Source organism: Salmo salar, chromosome 11 (genome assembly GCF_965601325.2).
Source record: "Salmo salar chromosome 11, fSalSal1, whole genome shotgun sequence".
In the NCBI taxonomy this organism is placed as follows: domain Eukaryota; kingdom Metazoa; phylum Chordata; class Actinopteri; order Salmoniformes; family Salmonidae; genus Salmo; species Salmo salar.
In genome coordinates this window covers 100,185,714-100,196,734 of record NC_138301.1, presented here as the reverse complement: position 1 = coordinate 100,196,734, position 11,021 = coordinate 100,185,714, and the positions used below count along the sequence as shown (strand labels likewise).

General features: G+C 42.9%; 1 protein-coding gene across 6 annotated transcripts; it reads right to left on the bottom strand.

The window, feature by feature from the left end:
* Positions 1–340: 340 nt before the first annotated feature.
* On the bottom strand, positions 341–10,975 carry LOC106563226 (bromodomain-containing protein 3). Of its 6 annotated transcripts, none has more exons than XM_014128602.3 (12): positions 10,842–10,975; positions 8,890–9,251; positions 8,631–8,768; positions 8,302–8,431; positions 7,980–8,143; positions 7,522–7,893; positions 7,265–7,393; positions 6,562–6,750; positions 6,017–6,085; positions 4,707–4,930; positions 4,330–4,607; positions 341–2,779 (listed from the first exon to the last, which is right to left on the bottom strand). In XM_014128602.3, the coding sequence occupies exons 2-12, from the start codon at positions 9,088–9,090 to the stop codon at positions 2,670–2,672; spliced, it is 2,004 nt and encodes a 667-aa protein (XP_013984077.1). In that variant the 5' UTR covers positions 9,091–9,251; positions 10,842–10,975; the 3' UTR covers positions 341–2,669. The 6 variants fall into 6 exon arrangements, with proteins under 6 accessions (XP_013984077.1, XP_013984080.1, XP_013984079.1 ...); XM_014128605.3 differs by having other exon boundaries at positions 6,577–6,750; XM_014128604.3 differs by having other exon boundaries at positions 7,522–7,890.
* Positions 10,976–11,021: the final 46 nt, after the last annotated feature.

Below are 11,021 nucleotides of genomic sequence, written 5' to 3'. Positions count from 1 at the left end.
TGGCTTTAGAGTATATTATCAAAATGTCTACAATGGTTTTACTAATCCCAGTCGCTTCATTGGGAGCATAGGCCATCGACCACTCCTCTCCCTTTGGTATCTGCCTGAAGCTCCCACCTCCAGGTGTTCCTTGGGCGTCCTCTTTTCCTTCTCCCTTGGGTTCCAGGATAAAGCATGACTGGCGATGTCGGAAAGCGGCTTTCGGGGGTGTGGATTATCCATCAACATCTTCCTCTGGATCTTTTCATCCACCAGAAAAACACAGGTCTACCTCAGTCATAGTGAAAATAAGTACAAACAGCAGTCCAACAGATCAATGACATGCAGAAAATGAGACAAATTCAGTAGGGTCTTGTAATTTATTTACATACACACACAAAAAAAGGAACCCGATTCCAGGTTAGCGATTACATGAAATGTTAGCTTCTACCTCCAGTCCCCAAATCCCACCCTCTCAGGCCCATATTGCATTAAACAAGACTAAAACTACTTACACAGAACTTATTTGTTTCGATGACTGAAATAAACAGCTCAAAAAAGGTATAAGAAAGTTACAATAAACTTGCATGCACATCAAGGATAAAAAGTAAACATTTGCTTTTTAAAATATAAAAGGAACGATTATAATATTTTGACCAGGGCCTAGAAATAAACAAAAAGTTGAATATATATCTATACATTTATATTTTCAGTCTTTCACTTCTAAAAGACATAATTCTTAGAAAAACCTGATAGGGCCTGTACTGGAGAACATTGGTATAGGCAGAGAAATGCATTCAACATCATTTGGGGAGTTTTGCAGTTAAGTGCAACCTGGTATGAAGGACATTACCACAAAATCAAAGAAATATTTCCACCATAGCTTAAAATAACAATGCATATGACTAAATCTTTAAATGTATCAACTTATTAACAGTAAATGAAATCCAAAATGGCTTCAATGTTATTTTCAACCAATTCCAGAAAAAACTGACCAGAAATTGTACATTAGGCAAATCGTTCAGACTTCATGAAATAATAAAATGCATTCTTACAGGGTTGAAATATGAGGGATATTCTCAAATGAATACGTAACGCTTTGTTCATTGAGATAAAAATAAAAGATGAGTTGACTGAGAAAAAAAATATGAACTGAAGACGACTATAATGAGAAGCTGTGGCATCTAGTCACAATAAAACAAATGACCTGGTGATAACGACTTACATTCAAATCAATACCCCACAGTTCACAATATTGTCCTGCTTTCATTGTTTATGTCATTACTTTGGACAGAGAAAAAGATCAGGGCACTGCTCTGTTTGGAATAGAGACCCAACAGACAGCAGGTGCGCTTTGCAATAGTCAAAAGTGAAAGACTTGCTCCTACGCCAGTGTACTGAAAATGTACACAGGTCAGTTATGTACAGTTTTAGCCGTCCTACCATATATAAAGCAGTGATGTACACAATGTCACTGACCTGGTGGAACACAATCATTCAGGGCATCATACATACAGTACATTCATCAGTGAGAATCGTAGATCAAGCAAGAGGCAGGCCAGGAAATAAATGTACAGGAGAGGCCACCATACCTAGTGGTTGTCATGTTGTGAGTAACGAATCAAACTGTTGAGTGAATTATTGTATTGTCATTTCTTCTGACCAAAAGCATCTGTAAATATCTAAATTCTATAAGTTAAAATGTTCTTTCATAACCACTCAGACTAGCACTAAAATACATTTTAGCTAAAACTTGACATATTGCCGGGTTCGAAAATAAGAGACCATGTCAGTTATGATACAGTAAAAGAATAACAGTAAAAGAATACCATTCAATTTGGCTGTATATGCTGCTGAAGATGACCAACATGATTGCTCAGAATAATCTGAAATGTGTCACTGAGGCATGAGGTTCAGTACTTGGGGGGGCAGGTAGCCTAGTGGTTAGAGCGTTGGGCCAGTAACCGAAAGGTTGCTGGATCAAATCCCCGAGCTGACAATGTAAAAATCTGTTGTTCTGCCCCCGAACAAGGCAGTTAACCCACTGTTCCCCGGTAGGCCATCATTCTAAATAAGAATTTGTTCTTGCCAAGTTAAATAAAACGTTCAATTTAAAACAATAATTACCAACAAAAAAAAATTAAAAGTCAAATGATTGGAAGAGTGACAACTCAAAATTCAGATAAGAGAGCTCTTTTTGTTACAAGGGTGAAAAGTTCTTGATGAAAGTAATTGAATAGGACAGTTACAGTACCAGCTGGGCAAATGGTTGCATATGTAGCAGTGATGGGACAAGGAGGACATGGGGTTCTGCTGCATTTTGGTAACTATGCATCTCCATCACTTTGTTGATGATGGTATTAGGAGAAATGAAAAGACATCTGGCATTCATCCAAGAGTGTATTACAAAATCCTCGTTTTATGTTTGGTCGGTTTTTAACACATCCCTTTGAAAAGGTAGAGGAAACAAAAATAACCCTGTCAAGTAATCTATAATTTCCCATGTTTTTTCCTTTCCACAAAGGTATTTACAGCAAAAAAAACTTGACATGTTCTGACATAGCATTACATTTTCTTGTTTTTTCCTCAAAGTGTTATAGGGGGAAACAACTGACTGCATACAACATTATACTTTAAAAAAGGGTAAAATTTAAATGAATAGTTCCCAGCAAGTGTTTGGGCTACGCTTTTCAGTCGGAGTCACTGCTGTCAGAACTGGACCCACTGGAGCTGCTGCTGCCAGAATCTGAAGAACTACTACTGCCGCTGAGACGGGACGCACCGGTACCTGCACCCTTCTCTGGAAGGAGAAAGAGAGGATCATGCATGAGACATGTGGCCAAATGTATTATATAATACCACCATATTTATGTCAATGATGTTCAAATGCTAAAGAAAAATAACGTTTGGTATCATAGTGCATACACATGTTTTGCTCATGTTTAAAATGAACTTGCACTTTGATTATGATTGATGCAGTGACACCTTTCAAGTTGCTCCTTCCTAGTCACGTCTGTCCAACTCAACAGATATGACAGATTCTATAGATTTGTAACCATAAAGACAGATCAGATTAACTTTCCTGGGCCACAGGATAAAAAATTAAAAATTCTGGCCAAAAATGACAAGGTTAATAATTTGCAGCAAGACAGCTGACAGCTTCTCTCCTGGTAGCCGGTTGATGTCCAGGCTGAGCTGGCGCTTCTCGTCGTACGCGCCCCTGCCCTTACTCTATGCTACTCCGCCTGTCCCTTACTCTATGCTACTCCGCCTGTCCCTTACTCTATGCTACTCCGCCTGTCCCTTACTCTATGCTACTCCGCCTTTCCCTTACTCTATGCTACTCCGCCTGTCCCTTACTCTATGCTACTCCGCCTGTCCCTTACTCTATGCTACCTTTTGGACGTTTTCTTTTTGTCGGTTTTGTTCTTACTGTTCAGCTGGCCGCTGACATCCTGTAGCCTCTTTTCTAACTCTTCTTTTCCTGTGCCAGCTCCTCCTTGGACCTGGCTCCCTTGCCCCCCCAGCGGCACGCTGTGAGCACCATGGCCTTCCTGCCCGAACCCCAGCCGCTGTGGTGATAGCTAGCTAGCTACATCACAGCTAAGGCCTAGCGCCTTACGCCTATGGCCTAACACCTACAACCTGGAGGACTACAGACGGCAGCAGGCTCAAAGCCCAGGCGAGCATTTATACTCTTGGAATTGAACAAACTTCATTTCACTTTCTAAATATACAGCCGCAGAAAATGTGACTAAGCGAGGACTATACATGAGTTTGTCAAGGAGTTATTTGTCACATGGTATGACACTGCCTGACTCCACTACGCTGGGTCCGAGTAGGAGCCGATATTAGCAATAGAGCAACAAGCCCGGTTCAGGCCCTGAAACATTTTATACAGGAGGTCCCTGAAATCAGCATAGAGAATCTATGTCCAGAATGCCAAGATACTGGCAACAGTACTTGTCTTCAGTTAGGCTACATGTACACAAGGTCAACTGTGCATCATTTTTTGTTATTTTGTTGAGCTAGCACCCATAGACCAAAAATCTGCTGAAAATTCCTTTCTAGGAGTTAAAAGTTGGGGACCACCTGTATATCAAAAACTAGCAGTCAACCGGGAGAAGTGCAACTAGGTAGAGGGAGAAACATAATCTAGTTATAAAAAATATATATAAAAAAGGGGAAACTAGCATTGTCATTCAAGCAAAGGGGAGGAAAAGAGAGTAACAGTAAAGGGAGAAGGTAGGGTTAGAAGATATTTAGAGGGACTAGTAGTAATATCAGGATGAAGGACAAGGAAGCTATCAGTGAGGTCCAAAGCACAAGGTCTTCAACTTCAGTACTTACGTTGGGGTTTCCGCTGTTTCTTCTGTAAACAGGACTTAACATATCGCTCGAGTTCGCGTAGAGTGGAGGGTTTGAGTGTCTCAAAGTCAATCTCGATCTCGTCTGGGTTGGAGTCTCGCAGCGAGGGCTCTCGGGACTGGATGATGTGCACAACCCGGCCCAGCTTCTCTCCTGGGAGCCGGTTGATGTCCAGGCTGAGCTGGCGCTTCTCGTCGTACGTCATAGGCAGAGACTCCTCCTCGTCAGACTCGTAGCCCCGGCCCCCCTTCTTTGGTTGCCTGGAAAATCAGAGGCCAGCGCAGCAATGAGTGTCTCATGGTGTTGCTTATTATGAGACTGGGCAGAGCCCTAATACAACAGAGAAAGGGAGGCCTTACCTGGAGCCAGTCACTGTGCTGTTGGCTTTCCTGGAGGGTTTCTTCTGCTGGCCCTGCTTGGCAGGCTGCCCAGACTTGGCCTTCTTCTCCTCGTCCGTCTTGGTTTTGCTATGCTTGTTGTCCTTGTCTTTCTTCTTCTTGTCTTTCTCCTTCTTTTCTTTCTTCTTCGGTTTGGTCACAGGGGCCTGAGAGAGCGCGGCAAGCTGTTCGTGGACAGCCTTTAGCTGGGGAGAGGTGGGGTGGAGGAGTTAGTGACCTGCTGTAGGGGTATGCTAGCACTTCAAGCACTGAGGGACTAGAAGAGGGTAGATATGGGGTTTCAAGAAAGAACTTCAACAAATCAATACTACAGCCCACAAATGTGTAATCCAGATATTAAAACGGAATTAAACAATATTCAAAAATGTATCGAACTTAGAAAGGAAATCAACTAAATGTATTGAAAAAGTTCATTAATTTGCCCAAGTTAATTATAAGACATGAACTAAATGCATCACTGACTAATGTTACCCTGCAACTTTTTGAAACGGCACATGAAAGCTCCTGTGTGTGTGTGTGTGTGTAGTGCACGCGTCACATCTATACTTTGTGTAGCCGTTAGCGATGATGCTAATGATGGCCTTCCCATCTCTACCAGAAGTAAGTTGTCAATTAAATATTAACTACAAAGTAGCCTCTGACTACCTGGCAGAATGATATGATTATTTGCATTAATCCAGTGGCCATTTGTTTAGCAAACTCTGCAATCACATGAGCGCTACAGAAATGTTGCTAACCAAACAGTCTCTTGCAGGTGTGCACTTGCATTAAAGAGTACCTACACCTAAAATTCCTCAAAAGTGCTCTCCTGATGTGGTTTAAGCATTGTTGAGGATTTAGAACATACAACTCTTATTTTTCTATTTAACAAAAAAAAGGTATGATTGAGAGCAAAATGTTCTAACAAGGAAGTGGAAAACAAGTTGCATACTCCTCCATTCATTGCTTTCTAAGTTAAATTGGACACAACCAACAGGCAATCAAGAGAATGGAGAATGTCTAGTTGGTCAGCCAGCAAGCATACCAGGGAGAAGACAAACACACATTCACACAACCATACAAACTCATAAACACCTGCTCAAACACACCACATCTGCCACCACCCAGCAAACAGCACTACGCCACCTGTTACTCGCCACCCCCACTATTAACCCTCTACCGCTTGCCCAACTAATGCAAAAATAAAAAGTGAAATATCGGCATCATGATAATAAACTGATATCAATAAGGAGGTTAGTGGGGAGGGGGCCAGGAAGTGAAGAGCAAATCACCTGAAAACGCTTGGTGCACCCGTTTTTTCCCCCTTGCCCGCTACCATTGGGGCGCTCCAGAGAGATACACTGGTAAGAGAGCCAAAGGGAAATAAGGGGACAAAGATAGAAAACTCCAAAAAAGAGATCAGATCAAAACCATTTTAAAACACCATGTTATGACAAGAGCTACTGTGTGGTACCATTATGCAAAACTACATTGTGATATGTTTTCAAAAAGAAGGCTTTTGTTTAAGTAGTGCATGCAAGCCATCTGTGCCAGTAGGTGCATGGAAATACACAATTTGAAGCGGTAGAGGGTTACATTTCAGTGCTATCAATGTGGAGATGACGAATCAGTGGAGAAAGCAGAGGTTTGCGTGGCTGAAGGGAGGGGGAGGGGTTTGACTGCATGTAAGGTGGCAGCCCCTCCCTCTCGGTCTCAGACTACAGTTTGGATTGGACAAGGTGGCTGTGATGTGAGAAGAGAAGGTGGGAGGAAGGCCCTCCCTGAGCCCTTCAGGTTAGAGGAGTAGAGTCAGACGGACCTCGGATCTGAAACCCACCTGTTCCGCACCCACCTGTTCCTGCAGCTCGGCGAGCCGGGAGGCCCGCTCCTCCTCCGAGTCGGAGCAGTCCGAGCTGGAGGAGTCACCGCTGCTCGAGTTGTCACCTTTACTGACCAAACCGCCTGCACCGGGGCTCAGCTCCACCGGTTCATCAGGCATCTTAGCAAAACGCATCTCAAACACATCCTGACAGACAAAGACACGCATGGAATGATGGGGAAAAGGAGAGGGACAGAAACATTAGAGATGAACCAACCGATTCAATTGTACATAGATTGTTCTAATGTGATCCAGAGAAAGGTTTAAAGATCGACTTTGGGCACAAAAACAGTCCAACTCTGCCATTATCTCAATTTTCAAGCAGAAATGGAGTGTGCCTTTGGTGGTTCGTCGATGTGTCATTCTGGTCACACGCACCACAATCGATGTAGCTAGTTTGTTCGCTAAGATAGCCACTTTAGCTAGCCAGTAATTCCACCTGTATGTGTTGACGTCATTTCACATAATTTGTTTTTGGAAAGAAGCTGTTAGAGATCGGTAAAAAATGGCACTTCTGTAGCCAAATATCTTTTTCATCCATTTTCTTGTTTTTAAGCATTAAATGACCTGGTACGATGGTGCATTGATCAGTTATATAGTTTAAAGTCGTTATTTTAGATTTTTTTCCCGCAAAGTGGACCTTTAAAATCCCCAAACCTACCTGGAGTTTTCTGGCCATGGCAACAACCTCGTGATCTGGAGGGTTATACTTGTAACAATTTGAGAACATTATTCGAACATCCGCTGCAAACATCTGTGCATCTGGATACTCCCGCCCATCTATCTTTTTCTGCAAATCAACAGCAAGTGTTATCCAAACAGTGCATGGATGGGCAACAGCACAAGCCAATGCTAAGGTAATGGTTAACTGTAAACGTGAATTCTACTACTGTGCATGCTTTGTTCTGTGGTGCGTACTTTGACAGTGCTGAGATCCATGGGGTGCTTGATGATCTCGTGGTAGTCATGTAGCTCCAGAGCCTCAGCGTCTACAGGCTTGTAGAAGGGCCAGGCATACGCAGCATGTTTCTTCGACAGCATCTCCTTCAGGATACTGTCGCAGTACTTGAGCTGCTCACTCATTCTGCTCCGCTTGCCGCCATGCTGGCCCAACTCCCCTTCCACAAGGTCTTTCTTGGGAGCTTTGATCGGACGGCCTGTGCTCTCCCTTCTGGACATCACTTTGCCCTGCTTGCCCTCTGAGACGGGGCTAGGAGATTCACTCCGGCTGGCTGTGATTGCAGATGTCGTGGGGGTGGTGGTGTCTGCTTTCCTCTTTACCCCTTTCTTCTAGGTGCACAAAAACATACACTCACAGTATTCAAAAGACTAAATATACATGATATATGCCTGAAGAAAAATGTACAGTGACTTACTTTGACAAGAGGTTGTGAGGGTGAGACAACGGGAATCATGGGCGCATTGGGCGAGCACTGCACAGCTGGGACTTTGGGGGTGATGGTAGACATTGTAGAAGAGCCAATCACAGATGTCGTAGAGCCAGGGAAGGACGATGGTGACTCACTTCCATCCAGACCACCTGTAGCAGGTGCAATTAGTGCTTAACTCACAGTACATGGGCTATCTTATTGGCAATATGTGCCCATTTTCTCTACATTTTTCAATACTATATCTAAGGATCTATCCAAAATGATAGGGGTCTATAGTATCAGGATCAGATGAACAGTGGCCTATTACCTATGCTTTTGCTTTTCTTGGGTTTGGGTGCAGGAGGCAGAAGCTCCACCTCCTCCTGGGGCATCATGGCAACTTTCTGCAGGAAGATCTTCTCCAAGGCCTGTGCCATCAGGACAATGTCATCTGTTGGCTGGTGGGCAAAGTAAAAACAGCAAGTGAAGAACATGAGTGGGAAATGCAAAGAGGAAACTAGAGATCAATGTAAAAACATGGAGCTTTGGGATTAGCCCTGGGAGAATCTGCAAACATATTAGAGACCATAATATTAAATCCAAAATAAATGGACCCCTAGGAGAGACAGTGTGTATTTACTCTCTTGGAGCACTCACCTTGTTATATATGTAACAGTTGGTGAACATGGTGTTGAAGTCCTGCATGCATTCACTGGCACTCCAATAGTAGTTATGCTCCAGTCTCTTTTTGATGGTTCCCATGTCCATAGGTTGCTTTATGATCTTATGGTAATCCTGATACACAGAATAACCAAAAGAATCTGTCAGCTGCAAGTCTTCTGCACGGTGAGCTACCTATAAGCATAGGCTTTCTGACATTTATAACGCCCATTCTCAATACCTACAGTCTACTCACCGGAAGTCCCAATTTGATGGCATCGACTGGCACGTAGAAGGGCCAGGCAAAGTTATGCTTCCACAACGTCTTGACCATTACATTCTGCATGTACTGTAGTTGGTTGGTTTTCCGACCTGGTTTGGTGGGATTGGTGACCTCCGGGGGTGGGGGGTTGACTCCCTGAGGAGGGGCCGGGGTTGCTGAGGTAACAGCAGACATGCTGACGATGGGAAGGGGGTGGTATTCTAGGAGTCGCTGCTACCTCTGCAATGGACAAGGTGGGAGACGGACACTGCGTCCTCAGTGGATTGTGTAGTTCTGTTTGCTCTTTAGTGGCCCAAAGGAAACTGCATCTCATTGCAGGGCCTGACCTTTTTAATCTATTAAAAAAAGAGAACAGGGTGATGATCATGAGTCTTCAGCATAAAAGTAAAGTGTCCCTGCAAAAAATCCACGACCCAGGTAGAAGACCCTAAAAAAATAATTGATACCTGGGATGACATGAAAGGTAGTAATTATGATAAGAAACTATAGCCTTTCCTAATCATCACACAATTATTCCATATATTGTAATGGACAAATGTCTCCTGACAAGCTGGCTAATATGTCCCTGGAGAGATGTGTTGCCCTCTCCAGGCTTAAGGGACATTGTCTAGACCCCAATCTACAGCCTGCACCTCAGTCTTAGTCTCGCATTACCATTTTCCTTTGACCATAGAATTGTCTTTGGTACATTGGGTACAGCGATCATGCAACAGTGCACGGAGCAAAGGTACAAGTAAATATGAGTTGTAACACAAAATAATAACTCAAAACAACGTATCTAAATAACCAGCGAGAGAGATGGAGTAGTAATTAATTAACCATCGCAGCCACAAATGTCATTCCATACATACCCAAACAAACTGCAAAACTGAGACAACAGCACAGCTGATTTTGATACAAGTCTCACGCTGAGTAGTTGGATTGCTGTATAACGTTGTGATAATGCTATTGTACTAAGGATACTTCAAGAAAGAAAACTCCACAAATATATGATGTATCTCGTTCAGCAACCTAGTAGTAGCTACTAGTTTTAAAGTTACACCCACAACATATACTTGTTTGTCCATGGAAAATGTATCTGGCCAGTTAGCTTTGTACTACCTCCCGCGTAAACAATCAAACAAACTACACCAACGGTAGCTGGCTAGCAAAAAAATGTGTTTGTTTTTTTACAATACCGTAACGTTACGGCATGTTATGGCAAAATATTGCAATTAGGTAACTAAACTAGCTAACTTGCTTAACAAAACCCATCTAACTTTGCAAACTATGCTAGCCATCATGCGCGGAGGAAATGCAAGGGGTGCTTTGAACACTTTTGGAACAATTCGCGCGGACTCTCATTTCCATTCCGTGGTTGCAAGTGCAAACCAGTGTAGTGTAGCTATCAGCTAACTCATAAAAATGAACGTATATTGACTAGTGTATAAACCATGACTGGCTAGTAAAACATGTATACACCAAAACCAAATAGTTCTTATAATGGGCTCTGTTGCAACACATTCTCCAAAAAGATGGCGGGCAGATGATATTACCCTTTAGCTTTCGCTAGCTAGCTAGCTAGCAGCCGACTTCATTTCACCCGACTTTTCAAATAGTTTCAGCGATAGCCTGTATTACTACCACAACTGCGTATGTACCCACAATAAACTCTGGTTCTCTACTCGTATTTTAAACGTTTCACGATAATATTGCCACAATAATTCACTTAAGACAAGAATTGACGTTGTGTATTGTTGCAATGCACAGAATGGAGCTTTGTTGAAAAACATTGGCATGCTAGCTGCTAGTAGCTTAGTTGATATGCTAGCAAGCGTTTCAGCACCAGATTTTTCATAACATTGAAACAGCTCAATTATGAAAGGTGCATTTTTTTCACTAAAGAAACTCCAGTATGGGGAAATATAAATATCTGAATGCATTACTTCCTTGATGACTCCGAGGGGTTTTGCCTTGTACCTGGTAGTCCGAGTGGATCCTGTTTTATTTGAGTGAGGCCGAGCAAGTACAGGAGCAGCATGAAGATGAGGTATACCAAGTCCCATGCGCATGCGCAATGGCGCGCTGTTTGTGATCAATTTACTGGATCTGAAGACTAAGCCCCC